Source organism: Phascolarctos cinereus, unplaced genomic scaffold, assembly GCF_003287225.1.
Source record: "Phascolarctos cinereus isolate Bilbo 61053 unplaced genomic scaffold, phaCin_HiC Scaffold_3;HRSCAF=262, whole genome shotgun sequence".
NCBI classification, from domain to species: domain Eukaryota; kingdom Metazoa; phylum Chordata; class Mammalia; order Diprotodontia; family Phascolarctidae; genus Phascolarctos; species Phascolarctos cinereus.
Window position 1 is genome coordinate 234,380,831 of NW_027555736.1, and position 18,005 is coordinate 234,398,835.

General features: G+C 38.3%; 1 protein-coding gene across 2 annotated transcripts in view; it reads right to left on the reverse strand.

The window, feature by feature from the left end:
• Positions 1-9,354: 9,354 nt before the first annotated feature.
• Positions 9,355-18,005, reverse strand: part of ATG14 (autophagy related 14) — a 59,945-nt gene continuing 51,294 nt past the window's right edge. For both annotated transcript variants that reach the window (XM_020986432.2, XM_078151501.1), the window contains exons 6-10: positions 16,849-17,078; positions 15,194-15,311; positions 14,580-14,670; positions 14,403-14,488; positions 9,355-12,136 (exon numbers count right to left, since the gene is read on the reverse strand). In XM_020986432.2, the coding sequence (XP_020842091.1) occupies positions 11,830-12,136; positions 14,403-14,488; positions 14,580-14,670; positions 15,194-15,311; positions 16,849-17,078 (832 nt within the window). In that variant the 3' untranslated portion in view covers positions 9,355-11,829. The remainder of the gene's footprint in view (positions 12,137-14,402; positions 14,489-14,579; positions 14,671-15,193; positions 15,312-16,848; positions 17,079-18,005) is intronic.

Genomic DNA, 18,005 nt, shown 5'->3' on the forward strand with positions numbered 1-18,005 from the left:
TTATTACAAGGGAGAACATTGTTGAAATATTAAAAGGATAATTTCAGTTATTTTAAATTATAATTTTCTTGTATAAATAAAACCTATGTAGCCAAGAGTAGAAGGAATGCAGAAAATTGGGGAAAAACGTTCATAGACAGTCTCAGATAGAATGTGATTGGGTTGGAATATTGCTGTGGTATAGGAAATGATGAGCTGGTTGGTTTAGAAAGACTTGGACTTATGAAGGAAGATGCCACCTTCAGAGAAACAGGTGATAGGTGAAAATAAGCATAGTACAGTCTTACATATATGTGTATTTTTATAGATATATGTGTGTTTATGTATCCATGCTTAATTTTAGCCTTCTTTAGGGTTGAGGAGGAGAGAGGGGAAAAAAGTGCACAGCAGAGAACAAAAGAAAACCAGTAAGGGTGGACATCTTTGAAAACAATGTGTATTATTTATTATATATTATATAGGTTTTCTTGAAATGGACATTTATTGTTTTATATTTAATCCTCTCATGGTCTGCTGTGTACATAGCAATGTTATTTTTTCTTTTCTCATTTTGTACTTAAGTTTAAAATTTAAAAGATTTATAAAAAAATTTAAAAAAAACCATTAGATCTTTTTGCTATCAGTACAGCACACCAGATATATATATATCTGGACTCCTCCTAGAGAAAAATAAGACTTCCCTACAATCCTTGTTAAAATTCTGGTGCTATTAAACCAAGAAAAGCCCTGTAGGTACTTTATAAACCAGCCCTGCATGCACAGCTTGCTGTTAGCTTAGAGTAGGGATCCATGGGGTCTATGAATTTTTTTTTTATTTTAAACTTAAATGCAAACTAAGAAAAGAAAAAAGAAACAAACTAAAATAATACAAAATAAGAAAAAAAAAAAGCATTGCCGTGTGCACAGCAGAACGTGAGAGAGGTTCCAAATTATCCAGCAATGGATTCTCATTTCAAGAAAGCCCATGTAATAAATACTGTGTGTTATGTTAAGAGCTGTGCGTTTCTTTGCTTCCTTGTAAGTTTTCTTTTGCTCTCTGCTGTGCACTTTTTACTTTGTTCTTTTTTCTCCCTTCTTCCCCCCACGCTACAATTAAATACAGATATACTTATTTATAGATATACGTATATCCATATATATATATACATACACACACACGTGCACAGATATACATATAGATATACTTATATGTGCATGTATACACATACATATATAGACATATATATGAAGATATACAGCCATCCGTACATAGACTTGCACATACATTTACTTAGATATTGATAATCATAGTCATATAAAGACATATACATTGGCATGCATCTATGTAAGACCATACTGTACTTCATTATCTGTTTCTCTGAGGGTGGATAGCCTCTTCCTTCCTAAGTCCAAGTCTTCACATATTTTTCCAAGTCCACCAACTCGTCTTTGCTACAGCACATCAATACTCCCACCTTATACTGTCTAGGTGTTTTAATAATGCAAAACAACATTGATAAATACGGCAACACATAGTGTAGTTTCTGTTTTTCTCATTTGATTAAATCTGTTTTAGCCTTAACTTTGTCAAAGATCACGATTACCATCCCTGCTTCTTTTTCCCTAACAACTTCTACTCCTGATCTTTGTTTTACGTTTGTGCATCTCTCTTATTTCCTATTCCTCATGACTCCGCTACTTTACTTCTACCCACTGCCTTGGACTCCTATTACTTAACCTCCCCTCCCCGCTCCCATTCCCATAAATCTAAATACTCTTCTATAAATACTCTTTAACCCGTTCCCTCACCCATTCCTCTAAAAATTCCTCCCTTATTCTCTCCCCCCTCCCTATTCCCTTAGCATTTTATTTCTTTCTGAATTTAGAAGACTTTTCTACTTTTCCAGATATATATATTGTTCCTCTTGAACCCATTTCTGATGAAAGTAGATTTCCAGAACTACCAGCCCTCCTCTCCCATCTAATTCGTCTATGTTCTTCCTCTTACACCTCACCTCATTTGTGTAATTACTCTTTTTAGCTGTTCCTAAATGGTTTTACTTTTTAAAATCATACCATACTCAGGTCTGCCCCAATTTTTTTTTTACAAACTACCTAATTAGTAATAACAATCTTAGACATACATTTTATACTTTATGTACATAGAAGGTAAACGGTCTGCCCTTATTGAGTTCCTTGTAATGAGTCTTTGGCATGTACTTTATTTTTCTCTCGGCTCTCGAATATCAAATCTTATATTAGGTTCAGGTTTTTTTTTTTTTTAACAAAGTCCTGAAAGTCTGACAATTCAATAAATGTCTATTTTTTCATTTGGAATTGTACTTAGCTTTGCTGGGGGTATGATATTTTTGGTTGGAAGCCCAGTTCTTTTGCTCTTTGATACATAGTATTTCAAGACCTGCAGTCTTTTAGTGTCAGCACTGCTAGGTCTTGTGTGATTCTAATTGTGGTACCGCTGTATTTAAAATTTTCTTTTTCTTGTTCATAATATTCTATCCTTGAGCTGGGGATCTTGGAATTTGACTATAATTTTCTTGTTCTCTTTCAGGTGGTAATCGGTGGATTTTTTTCTGTTTCTACTTTCCCCTCTTATTCTAATGCTTCAGGACAATATTATTGTGCATATGTGTGTGTGTGTGTGTGTGTGTGTGTGTGTGTATATATCAGAGTTTAATTGTAGCGGGGGGAGGAGAGGAGGGAAGAAGGAGGAAAAAAAGAACAAAGTAAAAAGTGCATAGCAGAGAGCAAAAGAAAACTTACAAGGAAGCAAAGAAAGGCACAGCTCTCAATATCTTTATTTTTTGTATTATCATATCAAGATTCTTTTTTTGATCCTAGCTTTCAGGTAGTCCAAATATTCTTATGTTTTCACTTCTTGATCTGTTCTCCAGATCAGTTGTTTTTCTTATGAGTGTTTCACAATCGCATCTATTTTTTTCATTCTTTATACTTTGTTTTATTATTTCTTGATCTCTTATAACTTTGCTAGCTCCCCCTTGTCCAATTCTGCTTTTCAGGGTATCATTTTCTTCCTTAAGATTCTGGATCTCCTTTCCTAATTGGTTGACTTTCTTTTCATAAAATTGTTTTTCTTGGATTGTTTTTGTTTGTTTGTTTCATTTTATTTTATGTATTTATCTTTATATATTTTATATATAATATATATTTTATATAATATATATTATATATATATATTATCACCTTTATCACCTTTATCACATTATATATATATATATATATATATACATATATATATATATATATTATATATATTTATTTTCCCCAGTCTCTCACATTTGATTTTTAAAGTCTTTTTAAAGTTTTCCTTTTTTTTGCTTTTTTTTGGGTGAGGCAATTGGGGTTAAGTGACTTGCCCAGGGTCACACAGCTAGTAAGTATCAAGTGTTCGGTCTGAGGTCACATTTGAACTCAGGTCCTCTTGGCTTCAGGGCCGGTGCTCTATCCACTGCGCCACGTAGCTGCCCCGTCTTCTCTGTTCACATAGTAATTCACCATGGTTGGATTCTTTCTCCTCTGCCTGTTCATTTTTTAAAAAATTATTATTAGCAGCTTAGTTTTTGTAATCACCTCTAGCCCTGGGTTATGGGGGATGGTGCCTCAGATCCTCCTTCAGTTCTCCCCTGTGGCCTGGAGCTGAAACCAAGACCTCCAGCCTCCTGTAAGTGCCCACAGCCAGCAGCGTCCTGCCCCACTTCTTCTGCACTCACTGGTTCTTTCTCAGCCCTGGCCAAGCATATCTCTGCAGTGCAACTGGGTCTGGCATTCCTTGTCAGCCGACAATCCCTTGATCTTCCCCAGCTCGCATGCCAAACTCCCCTCACTGTTCCTGTGGTTGGGGCCAAGGCGGCCTCCCAACCCAGCTAACCCTAGGGCTTGCGTCTTGTTTAAGTGGTCCTATTCTGGAAGTGTTTACTCTTCACAGGGACCAAACCTTGTTCTGGGATTTTTCTGCAGATCTTCTCGGATTGTCCCAGAATGACCTCTGTTCTGCCCCTACTCTTATTATTTTTTCTGGTCTATGTTCACCAGAGGTGCTCTTATTATCTTGTTTGTGGGGCAAATCTGGAGAGCTTGGACTTCTCAGACCTACTCTGCCATCTTCCCAGAATCTTCTCCCTATGAATTTGTATGGGGAAAATGCTATCTTTATTTTCAGTAACCTTCAATAAGTTTTAGCTTTTCCTTCAATTATGAAGGTAGGATGAAATTCCTGCTGTCTTCCCCCTTGTTTCTAGCTGTAGTGGTGTTTTAAAAATTTGCTAAATGCCTAAAAAGGCAACTAAATTTCTTATTAAATTGGCTTATTTCCCTTCCTTAAGGATTATTTTTTTTCCACCACATTAAATGCCCAACAAGGGCTGCTCTAGTTTTTACTTGAAATGTATTGTGAGAGGTTTGAAAGTGCAAAGGGAATCTTAAGAGTGATAAATAAAGATTGGCTGGTTAGTTCTTGAGTTCAAAAGTAGTCACTGACTATAAGCTGAGAGTCCTTTGAAAAAATGACTGAATTCTTGACAGTGGAGAACATGAAGGATCATAAAAGGGTGTTCCTTTTTTACCATCTAATTTCCGTTTAGAATGAACTCTTGAGCTATTAACATCTGTGTGTCTCAGGTCATGTAAAGGATGTTGTCCTCATGTATCTCCCATGTGACAGTGTTTTCAAGGCTGCTCCTGATTAATCCTGCAAGGTTGCCAACTTGTCTGAACGTTCAGACCTGGACTGCGTGTCTTTCTAGACCTGAACAAGGAAGAGCCTGATGTATATCCATTTGTTGCCCCAGAAAATTTCCTTTCCTTGTGTTTCCTCTGAAGTTGAACTTTATTTTGGTTTTCAATTTTCTCCCCATTATTCTGCCCTCTGTCTTGAATTCCGCTCTTCCGGTGTTCACCTGAAACACTGTTGAATTTAATGTATTTTTTATACCAAATTCTGTATATTCAACCCTCCTTTGTCCAGTTCAGATAAGTGAGATTCTTGTGATACTGATTCCCTTTGCCCCTTCTTCCTTGTGGTATACAATCCTCGTGCACCCTAATTATGAGAAATAGTAAGTTTCTCCCCCTTCTGCTTCATTTTTTTCTTCTAGTATATTCCTTTTCATCTCCTTTTTCTTTGCTTTTAAGACCGTTAAGACGAAGCCACCCCCAAACCCTGTGTTTGTCTCATTTCACTTTCTGGATGACCCCTGAAGATAATAGGAGTCCAAAGGGACACTGTTATGTTCTCCCCTCTTTGAATGTAAACACTTCATTACAATTCGGCCTCTTATTTTCTCAGATATTTATCCTCCTGTATTTGCATTTTCAAGTTTATTCTGAAATCTGGTCTTTTCATTAAGTGGTCCATTAAAAATCCATTCATTTTTCCTTGTAGGATTATACTCAGCCTTGCAGGGTACGTTATTCTTGGTTGTAAAACTTTCTTTTTGGCCTTATGGAATATGAAGAGATTAAAAAGTTTTCTCTCCTTTATAGTAGATGCTGGCAAGTAATATATGATCCTAACTGTGGTTCTGTAGTAACTGAACTTGGTTTCTGGCTGACCCAGAAGCTCTGGATTTGGGTATGGTTTTGTTTTGTTTTTCTCCATTAAGATTTGGTAGGTTGCATTTTCTCAATCTGTTTGGAGTTCCCTGCATTCTTTCCTGCTACTCCACCATCTTGCTCTCTTACCCCCCCCACCCCAATCTATTATTTCTTGCCTGCTGGAGTCACTGAGTTCTGTTCATCTTCATTCTGATTTTTAGACTCCACTGCTTGAGTAAAGCTTTGCACTTTTTGTTTGAAGCTATTCGCCTTCCCATTTTTTCCCTCAAGAGCTCTTATTTCATTTTTTTGATCTTTGTTTTGAGGTGTCCCTGCAGTTCATGTTTCTAAAGTATCTCTTTTTCATTTGTTTGTTTGTTTGTTTCCTGAGGCTCTGATTGTAGCTGTTAGGGAGTTACTGTCTTCTGGGCTTACCTCTCATGTGTCTCTTGACACAGGCCCTGTTTAATCCTGACTTCAATTTCTTGACTTCCACCCCTACCCAGGGGACTAGTCTCAGGGCGCTTTCAGGTTTAAAGTCTTCCAGAATTTCCACTCCACTGGAGCAAGAAATATATAAGCTTCTGGGGCCCCTAGAATCAGAGTGCTGTCTGGTTTTTCTTTTCTTTTTTAAAAATAATAATTTATTTTTAGTTTTCAACATTCACTTCTATAAGATTTTGAGTTCCAAATTTTCTCCCCCTCCCCCCACTCCAAGATGGTGTGCAATCTGATACAGGCTCTATGTATACATTCATATTAAACATATCCTCACATTAATCATGTCACATTAAACATGATTAATTAGAACCAATGGGAGGAACCATGAGAAAGAAGAAACAAACAAAAAAAAAGGGAGAGAGAATACAGTATGCTTCGATCTCTGGCTTCTGTTTTTTTATAGGGAGCTAGGTGGCACAGTGGGTAAAGTGCTGAACCCGGAGTTATGAAGACCCAAGCTCAAATCCAGCTTCAGACATTTACCATCTGTGCAACCCCAGGCAAGTCACCTAACCTCAGTTTGTTTCCTCACAATAGCACCTAACTTCCTATAGGTTGCTGCATTATTTATTTATGTACGTGTGTGTATACATGCACATATATATATATATATATATATATATATGTGTGTGTGTATATATATATATATATATGTATATGTATATGTGTGTGCATGTATACATCATAATAGCACCCACCTAGTTGTATTAAATAATATCTGTTAAGTGTTTAGTACAATGCCTGGCATGTATTAAGTACTTAATAAATCCTTTCTTCCTCCTTCCTTCTTTGTGTCAGGATCCATCTAATGCCCCCAGGTTCCTCAAGGCCTTCTTGTGAAGTTGTAGTCTTGGCCTAGCTGAAAGCACTTATTGGTGCTTTTCTTTGGATTTTTTGATCATTATTCAATCCAGTGCTCATTTTAGATGTTTACTGGATTATATGTGGGATCATGGGGCTCCTCTTCCCAACTTTCATATTGCCATTTTAACGGAAAGTCAGCAAACCAGTTTTCATGTGATGTTTTGGGGGGCAGATAACTGAGGGAAGAGCTCTTCAGGAGTCATTACCTATGCCAGCTCTTAGAGCAATCTCTATACTAGTTCTTATGGCTAGGGCCAAATACAGGCCCTTGGAGTTGCCCAAGATAACCCATATAGTTGATACCAAATAATACCAGGCCCCAGGCAGGAAGGGTAAGTTATGTATTTCCTAATTGTGGAAACTAGAGGCCAGGGTATTTCATGACACCAGCTCCTCTTACAGCAATCCCATGTGACAAAGTTGTCTTGCTGATCACTGCATCTGTCAACGTGCTGGACCAAGTCACCAGGCTGCAGTGGTGGTGTGATTGTTAATGATTTTTGTCTCTTCCTATAGCTGAGCCAGGCAGGAGTAGTTCATTTTCACCTGAGAATGGAGTCCATTTTACCTCTACCATCCTTCCCTTAGGCTATCTGACTGGTGGTATTTGGAAACCTCAGTGAGGCTCCACTTCCTGGGGGCAATGATGTCCACCACTACAGTGATGATGTCATGTTGATCAGATCTGATACAACCATGGTGGTAGAGGCCCCTATTTTGAAGTGAGGGTCAAGAGATGGGAGATACCTAAGAACATCTCGGGTCCAGCCTTGATTAATCAAGTTCTTGGGCATACAGACATAACTACTCAAGCTCCTCCGCACAGCAGGCATCAGTGAACATGCCCTACTGAGGAGGCCGCTGCTGGCTGTGTTTATGAATAGGTGGGACTTTGCTAGAAATTACAGCTTCCAGTCCCAGCCCTGATGTTCTGCCTCCTCTGTTAGACCAGAGGGGCCCTGCCTAACAGGACCTAATTTACAAGGATAGTGTTTTGTCAGGCCTGATGTGAGAGAAGCATATGCAATCTGACCTTGCATCCATCAATCGAGCAGCAAAGGCTACCTTAAGGGATTGAAGTCTTGGCAAGACTGACTAGTTGGCTGAGCTGTAAGCCACCTTACTGGCATGATAGCCCTGAATGATCTAGCAGATAAGATCTTCATCTATATTGATTCCTCGGCAGTGGCCAAGGGACTAGGACCTGCATAATTAAGAGTATTCCGAGGCAGCTAGGTGGCGCAGTGGGTAGAGGACTGGCCCTGGAATCAGGAGGACCCGAGTTCAAATCTGGCCTCAGACCAAATACTTGACACTTACTAGCTGTGTGACCCTGGGCAAGTCACTTAACCCCAACTGCCTTTAAAAATATATATGTGTGTGTGTGTGTGTGTGTGTGTGTGTGTGTGTGTGTATATATGTGTGTGTATATATATATGTGTGTGTGTATCTATCTATCTATCTATCTATCTATCTATCTATCTATCTCTATCTATCCATATATATGAAAAAAGTAAAATGTTCCCCTTTGGAGTCAGGAACACTGGAGAAACTTCTTGTGTGTAGAATTATAAGGCATGTAGACATTCACCAGACATCATAAATGCTCTGCTGAACTGAACAACCAGGTCCTGCCTGCCCTAACAGGTCCACTGCCAATCTGGACATGGCAAATTCTGCCCAATGGCTCCTTGGGCTAACTGCAACATCTGCCTATATGTTGTGTGGTCCCTCTACCTGCCTTTGACTAGTAAATCAGCCCCCTTCTCCCATCTCAGGGTAATAGGTTTGTCCCTAGCAAACATCATGCCCTTCCAAGGACTGAGCTTCCAACCTCCCACAAACTACATTTGCGTGTGAATCAGCATCAGACCTAGGAGGTTTCTTCTCTTTGGTTTCAGGAAGACTTAACAGAGAGGACACATTCGTAGTTACCCCTTTCCAGCCCCTCCTAATTTTAGTGCATGTGGAACTGCCCAGGTTTCAAGGCCCATGTGCCCTCCATACATCTCAGGGGAATAGCTTATGTCTTCCACAATCTTTCTGACACTGCCTTCTCATAAAAAGTGCTTTGGAGCTCTGTCCTTTTCTTAGCTAGATAATTATGTACAGTTAACTCTTAAATTACTATAGAGTTTATCAAGTTTCCTTCTAATCCTTACTGCCCATAATATCTCAATAGAAAAAAAATTAGCAGGACTTGAAAAAGGACAGATACCTAGGTAGAATACTAGTTAGATTTATTGCAGTAATACAATATAAGTTTAGAAAACATTTGTGCTCAGTTATAATTAGTTTGGAAGTTGCAAAGTAAATGGTAATTTCTATATTATGACACTGCAAAGAGCTTCCACACTTATTTGAGTTTTTCAGCAGAAAAAGTAATTTAGTGTTCTTTTCTCATGATCACCCCAAAATGAACCAGTCAATCACACTCGATAGTGACACTCCATTTTTATTCCCTGTTAACTTGCACATGTGCAAAACATTTTAAAAATTATATATTCTATTACAAAAAAATTTCTCAAACACAGCCCATTTCAAACAACCTTTTTGGTGTCTGTGGATTTTACTACATTGTTTCAATAAATGATTTTAAAATGGAAAACATGACACATACCAAGTTCTATGGCTTTTCATTTTAAAAAATACCAGCTTCGATTTTTAATAAACTGTTTACAAATTTTTTTTTTGCACCTCATAAGACAAGATTTAAAGAAGCAGAAAGAAGGGTGGGAAAAAAACCCCAGTGGTTAAAATGTATAGGTAAGAGAATGCTTATGTGGTGAGTCAATGCAAAATAATGAAAAAAAAATCTCAGAAGTGAGAGTCTAACAAGCAAGTGCTCAATGAACGTCAAAGGCTCAGATCATCTATAACTACATAAAGTGCTTCTAGTTAACAGTAATAACAAAAAAACCCTCTGTTTTTAAAGTTTTGCTGATTGCTCTGAAAGGGTATAAGATAAATCAGTTTCTTTATCTCCTTCATGGTCTCACTGTAGACTCAATTGAGAGTATCATGATTACTGATATTGGTTAAACAATGCACTCAGAGTCCAAACTCCACCAATTACCTGATCTTCCACTCTGGTCCTAATTAGCGGTCCCTTTTGTCTGAAAGCTTTTTGACTCCCATCTAACAAGATTTAAATGTCTTTGGGTTTGTTTTGTTTTGTTTTGAAGTCTACCATTGTCATTTTCTATGGAAAAAAAAAGTAGACCCCAAATCATGAAGTTCTGATATAAACCAAAGGTGGATAAACCTGCTATATAAAAAACACCCAGAGCTCCCTAGGATGAACAATCTGTACAGGTCACTGAGACTGATCTCCTAGACAGAAGTGAATGATAGCACACCCTGGGTTTTTCTACCAAGTGGTAATTACATTGACATTAGGAAAAAAATCATGCATCTCATCCTCTTGTTTGGAGGCAAAGTACCACTATGTATAATCACCACCCCCCCTGAAAAAACGGAAATGGGAATAGCAAGCCTCAAAATTAATTCTCTGAGGCATCTTGGCTTAACCACACCAGAAAAACAAAAAAGATATTGATGTCAGGTATTTCCACGGGATTTTTTTTCCTTGTGTATTAAAAATCTAAAAACTACATACACATCTGTCAATAAAGGCTTTTCCTCACCAGTCTCCTTGACAGATTGTCATGGAGAGAAAGACAAGACAAATATCAGTGGAAAAAAAAATCTCTTGTTCAAAGAATAGTTTTTATTTGCTTTCTCCATGATGGAGAAAAAAAAAGTCTCGGTGTTCTGAAGGACAAACTTTGAATTTCTGAAGTCCCGCTGAGCAAAGATAGCATCTTCAAAGCCATAAAGATTTCTAAGAAACTGACACGTGGGATGGCCCTCCTTGGGAGCACTTGCCATCGCATTACATCACTGAAAAATGAATCTCGAAGTGACCCCCAATGGAGGGGCCTTTCAGCTAGTGCACAAATTAGGCAGACCCACTACTCACAGACAACGAAGGTGGATTTCAAAACACACAGTGGCGAGGCCAGCAGGAATTGAATTCATAGCTAGCCAATGGAGCTTAAACGACTCTGTATAAAAGAAAATAGATTTTTAAAAATCGAGAACATTATTGCAAGTGTCTACTATCTCTTCTGTCTGTGGCTACGGGTCCTAAAGAAAATAAATCCAGTGTTTCTTTGGCGTGTGGGTAGTAAAAGAAAGACGACAACCAAGTGCTCTCTGTTACGCTGCAATTTCGGATCATCTGAGAAAGCAGCACAAATGAACTCATTTCAATTAAAAAGAAAAAGTAACCCATGATAACCAAATTTTAAAAGCAATCAGTACTCTAAATTAACACATTGGCTCTTTGTACAAAATATGTGGGCACAAAAACTAGCAATTATGTTAAAAATGTTTTAAGTTGTGAGTTTTCATCAGTAAAGAATGACTTTAAAATATGTGCGAATATAGTCATTTCCCTACATATTAATGAGAAGATAACAGAACTTTCCGTTATTACTTTTTAAAACTAAAGTTCTGAGAACTACTATCCTCAGTATTGTGAACAAAACAAAAACCAAGTTTCCAAAATTTCTTTTCTCTTGTGGTAAGTGCCCCAATTTATCCCTCAATACAGAAGAACTGGCCACCTGTACAAAGTTCATCATCTTCAATGCTTACCCAATAATATGTAGGTTGTGAAAAAGGTCATGAGGATGAATCTACCTAATTTACAAAATGTTATCATCACAGTCAATCTTTGTAAATAAAAATGTTTAACTTTAATAAATGTTTGTTGAATTGAATTCTGCTTTTAAAAAATTAGTTTATTTATTTTTTGTTCCAGGCACTACTTAACTGAATAGGTAAAACTACACATTGTGGGAGAGAAATTTTCACTATGCAAATCTATCATTGTCTCTTTGATGCTCGCTAGCGATGTCCTGTGTAAGCCTTGAACCATGATGTCACAGAGGCTGCAGCAGAGGAAATCATTCCCCCAGCACTACTGCTACCAGCTGGCTGTGACACCTGTGTGCTATGACTCTGCAGCACTTCGACTGGCTGAGAAGGAATATCACAAAACCTGGGGCTCGGCAGATTTTCCCAGTCTGTTCCTAGGTCAGTCTCTTCATCACTTATATGCTCGTCTCCACTTTCATCTGTTTCTCCAGCAGCTGCAGGATCCAAAAATTCCATGGAATCTTCAAGATCAGCACTGACTTCAAAGGGCCCAGACCTGTGGGAACAGAGGGACATATGGCCCTTTAGCACAACTCCTGGAAAACATGCAACAGCACATCTTTTATATGTAATTTTACTTATGAGATGTGGAAAATCAGAAATGATTATATAACATAGTTTTCACTCTATCATCTTGTATTTGTTCCCCTGTTTTTTAACTGAGGTTCGCACATTCCACATTCCACACAGGTGATAAACAAAAACCTCATTCTACTCAACAACTTTTTTTTCAAAGGAGGAGGTAAGAAAGAATACCTATCCTGACAAAGAATGGTAATAGTAACTTACAGTCTTACAGAGTGGCCTTACCACTTTTCGATTGTCATTCTAGGGGTGCCATTTTAATAACTCCATTTAAGTGCCTCACAAAGGTCCTAATAAAAGAAATTACCAAATATTGTGCAATTTTGTTGGTTGTTACAGGTCTTGAAGGCCAAAAGCTAGCCATTCCAACTCTTATGGGAAAAACAAAAAATTACTAAAATCTAATAACATTTTTTTTTGAGTCATATCATTACTTTATGGATGAGGAAACTGAAGTATCATGAGACTCGGCAACTTACAAAGAAAAAATGTCTTAAAAGACTGAGGCTAGTTCCACATTCTCATTTTCTCTTTGCGGCCCATGACTTAGGTCACTTCTGAACTAAAAGTTATTTTTCTTGGGCTACTGTAATGCAAAGGTTAGTCTCTGACTGGTATTAGTAATCATGTAGGGGGATTGGAGAAGAGACTTCCTCAGAGAGGCTAATCCTATTTTAGACAGCTCTATTTATTAAGAATTTCTTCTTTATTGCAAGCCTTAATCCACCTCTTAGCAACTACTACCCATTATTCAAGTTCTACTTCCTGGGCTTGAGCAGAGTAAATGTAATAACCCCTCTTCCGCATGACAGCCTTTTAAATACTTGAAGGCATCCATCATATCTCCCTTGCCTTCTTTAAGGTTCTCTAGTTCCTCCCACCTATTCTTGTATGGCATGGCTTCCATGCCCTTTCTCACCTGGCTGCCATTCTTTAATATGTCCTGATTTGACAACATCCTTCCTAAAAAGTGGCACCAGAAGTAAGTACCCAATGTGATCTCACCAAGACAGTCAAGGAAGTCAATAAGCATTTATTAAATGCTAGACCAAAAATAGTCTCTGTGCTCAAAGAACTTATGTTCTAATAGGAAGACAATACATAAAAGGGAGCTAAGGGCAGTGGCAGGTACCTGAGAAGGGGTACAGCAGAGAAATCTGGAGAATGAAAGATGGCTGCTCTGGGCCAGGTTCCAGGAAGAATTTGCCAGTGAGAGAGAGGGACCACAGGCTGAGGCATGGTGGTAAAGTCCAGGAAATGAAAGATGGCTGTTCCAAGTCCATCCTCAAATGGAGGCCACATTAGAATGTTCTAGATTCTATGCCTCTCTTAATGCTCCCAAAGACCACATTGGCTTTTTTGGCTGCATGTCATATTGGTGAATTATACTGAACTTGTATTCTACCCAGAACTTTTAAACAATTTCTGCCTAAGTTCATGTAACCTATATCATACTAATAAGGTTGACCTTTTTTTTTTTGGCTAGGCAATGGGGTTAAGTGACTTGCCCAGGGTCACATAGCTAGCAAGTGTCAAGTGTCTGAGGTCAGATTTGAACTCAGGTCCTCCTAACTACAGGGTCAGTGTTCTATCCACTGCACTGCCTAGCTGCCCCATGGTTGACTTTTTAAAAACTCAAGTGTATGACTTACTGAATTTCACTGCATTGTTCTAATTTGGTGAAATCTTCTTAGACGCTCTTTTACCCAATATTATTTAGTTACCTTTCCTAGATTCTGGAAATATGAAAACCTTTTCAATCTTTGCCCTATGTTATAGATTTCCATGTCCATCCAAATGTTCAGAAGGGAAAAATTTAAAAAAAATTACACCTTTTTTTTTTTTCATGGTTTCTACCCCTTCAGAAATGAAGAGATTTTTAAGTGAGTTATATTCTGCATAATGCCAGGGCAAAGCTGCATGGGAGGAATATCCAAGCAGTTGACCATAGCAGCAGTAGACAGAATGAAAAGAACATGTTGGGGGCTGAATTTGAACACTGCATGGCCTGAATGTGAAATGATCCACACAAATGTTACCCTTAAGTGTTGTGGGGTAGCAGAAATTTCAGTTCAGCTAACCTTCCCAATTTGGCAAAACTGAGGCTAGGAGTCATTATACAAACGGGGACAGACTTCGACCTTGGCATATGGGTGAAAAGGAGCATCATTTCTTACCTGCCCAAGTGTTCAGTATCTGGGCTGACCAGGTACATTAGATTCCTGAGTGTATGCAGTGGGTGCAATAGGTCTAAATTTACGTGCTAGAAAAAGCAACATAAAGAAGAAATATGAGTATCTGCGAACTCTGCCACCCCAATGTCAAAGGTCACCCCACAAACACAGTTTCTGTACCTGAGAAAAGCAGAGGTAAAGAATGTTTGCATTCAACTTCTTGACTGCACGAGTAAACTTCCGCCGGCTGAGATTCTCTCCACAAAACTCACTGTGAAATAGAGCGGACGAGTGTAGGCATAGCACCTCTCTCAAAACAAAATGACTATCTGGTTCAATCAGAAACATACCAAGGTTCTCAAAAGTTCAATACTGCACATACCTTTTCTCCTTTCCTTAGAAAGGAACTTTCTGTTCCTTGAACGTTTTTAAAATGTCTGAATTCTTACTTTTGAGAAACTGCTCACCCTGAATGAAAGCATGTCTCAACTTTATAGTATTTTCATTATAGTATTTTTCTATTGTAGACATACTGGTTTTTTTCTTAAGCAGAGAACTATCTGTATTCTCCTTAGACCTTTTATGTGTATTAGGTGTACAGTACTTCTTGTGCATGACCAGTTTTATTATTCCAGAACATCATCTCATAATTTCTTAAACCACATTCAAGATGAATGAAATGAAAATTTATAATCTTACTTGCATGGAATAACTACAATTGGTTACAACATTGAAACATATGAGATCCATAACAAATAAATGTATCATACATCAAGCAAACTCAAATTACTTGCCTGTTACATAATTTTTTGGGAAGATTTACATCAAGTATATGAGACAAAATGTTGACTAGCTGAGTTGCATAGCACAGGGCAGCACTGATGGTGTAGGCAGGGTTATTATGTTCCATGTCTAAAGTGTAAAAAGATGACAAGAGAGGAAAAAAGCATCAGTTGATCAAATCTGGCATTCATTACTTCTAACCTGTCATCACAATACTGATGGTCGTGTTTTACTGCCTAACCCATAACAATCTTATGACTGGGGAAAATGGTTCCATTGATCAGGCTGCCTTGTTTTGGTCCAGACCGGGGGAATGGGTATGGGGGTGTGTGTGGGGGTGGGGGTGGGGTGGGGGTGTGTGGGTGGGTGTGAGAGAGAGAGAGAGAATAGGTGGCTTGGTGGATAGTGCTGGGCCTGGAGTCAGGAAAACTCATCTTCATGAGCTCAAATCTAGCCCCAGCCACACACTTGGTGTGTGACCCTGGGTGAATCACTCAGCCTTGCTTGCCTCATCTGCAAACTGAGCTGGGGAAGGAAATGGCAAACCACTCCAGTGTCCTTGCCAAGAAAGCCCCAAATGGGGTCGTGAGGAGTCAGACACGACAAACTACAGAACAACAAAAGCATGTGAACCCAAGTCACTCTGAAGCGGATGTCAGGTGTCTGTCCGCTACTCATGCTCCCTCGGGGACTGACTACTGTCAATACCTGTTGAATGGCTGGTGTAAAAGTTCAGGGGCTTGATTCTTTGATCAAGTATAGCCATGTTCCAGGCACTGTGCTGGGTAGGTGCAGAGGATACAAATAAATGAAGGAAACAATCCCTATTCTCAAGGAGCATATTACGGTCTAATAGGGAAACAACAGTGACACATGTAGCCATATACAGAATTAGCTCTAAGGGCTTAAAACTGCACTAAAGACTTTCGGGACATCCTACACAGAGATGATAAATTCAAATGTTTACAAAGTTAGAAAGAAAGTAGTCTGAGAAAAGGATGCCACCAGCCACTGAGGGAGTAAAGGCTTCACATAGAAAGTAATTCTTTTAAGGTTTGCAAAGCATTTCATATATTTCATGTGATACTCACAACAACCCTGTGAGGTCCATGCTGTTTTGATCTTCATTTTGTATTTCATTCAACCTGATTTAAAGTCAGTTCAGGTGGAGAGTGGTCATTTTTATCCCTTTTTTAATAGCTAACATTTATACAGAGCTTACTGTGTGCCAGGGACTGTGCTAAACACTTTACCATTATTATCTCATCTGATCTTTGCAATAACTCTGGGAGGTAGGTACTATTATCATCCCCATTTTACAGATGAGAAAAATGAGGCAAACAGAATGTGAAGTGACTTGCCCTGTGTCACACAGCTATCTGAGGCTGGATACTGTAGCCACTGTGCACAGCACAAATGCTCTTTTTACTAAAAAGCGAGATTTCTTTTTTTGCCTACCAAAGAGACTTTAAAAAGAATTGAAATATTAATAATGACATCCTCAATATAATTTTAGCTCCACTTTGGCCTGCTTCATAATTTTGCTACCTTACCAGAGCAGAAGCTACATCATAAAAACAGAAATATACATTTTCTTCAGACTAAAAAGTCTGGAAACTTTTAAGAATTATTGAAGTTTTCCAAGAGAAAACAGTTTGCTTCTTACCAGGTCCCTGTGTTGTTTTTTTCTCTTCTACCCAGTTGTAGTAAGCAGAATAGTCTCCATTGTTAGGCAGACTAATCCATGGCCCTGCAATGCTAATGCTTGTATCTCCGTTGTGGTCATCACAAACCCATCTCCCAGAGAGATAAGTAGTCCTCCTGGCTTCTGCAAGCTTGCTCACAGTGCTGGAGGTCATGGCAGTGTCACTCTCTGAAGCAATATCTGCAGGATCTCTGAAAATTAGGAAAAGCACATGTTTGATGACTAATATGGAAATAGGTTTTGCATGATTGCACGGGTATAATTTACATCAAATTGCTTACTGTATCAGGGAGGAAAGGAGAGAATTTGGAACTCAACATTAAAAAAAATCAATGTTAAAAATTGCTTTTACATATAATTGGGAAAAAACAAAATATTTTAAAAAGACATATGCTGGAACACTTACAGAGTTACAAAAAACTAAGACTAATTCCCATCTTTCAATCTTTGAGTCTTAAAGAATTATTTCACATTCCATGGGTGTTTTATTTACCATTTTCTCAACTTCTGGATACACTATCAAATTTTAGGTACAAAGAGAGAAAAAAAATTCTGTTGGTTGAACAGACAGCTATTAGATTTACCTAAACTTGTATACTAGAGGGTGGCTTTTACATTAAGGTAGTGTCCCTCAGGAGGCCCCTACTTGGACATAAACCTTTTCTGTTGAGGATTATTATTAAAAAAAAGCATCAAAAATGTTAAAATTCATGAAAGAAGTACAACCTAAATTGTGTGTTAAACTGCCCACGTCAACCTTATGCCAGCAATTTAATGTATAAATGTATGGAGATGTTCAAAATTAAAATCTGGATAATGAAAGATTGCCTTATTAGGATTAGGAGGAAGACTGCTTAAAGAAGTGGGTTAAAGTCTTGATGGAATAAATTTTCAACAGGAAACATGATTGTTTCCAGAGATGCTGAATCTCAAGGCTATCCAAAAAGATATCACACAGAAAAAAGGTGAACCTTGGAATGGGAATTAGGGATGACTGAATCATAAAATCCTTATATCTACAGCTGGAAAAGGGACCTTAGAAGTCTAGTGGGTTCAACCACCCAGGTGACAGAGGCAGTAAGTATCAGAGCTCAGTTTTGAACCCAAGCACTCTGACT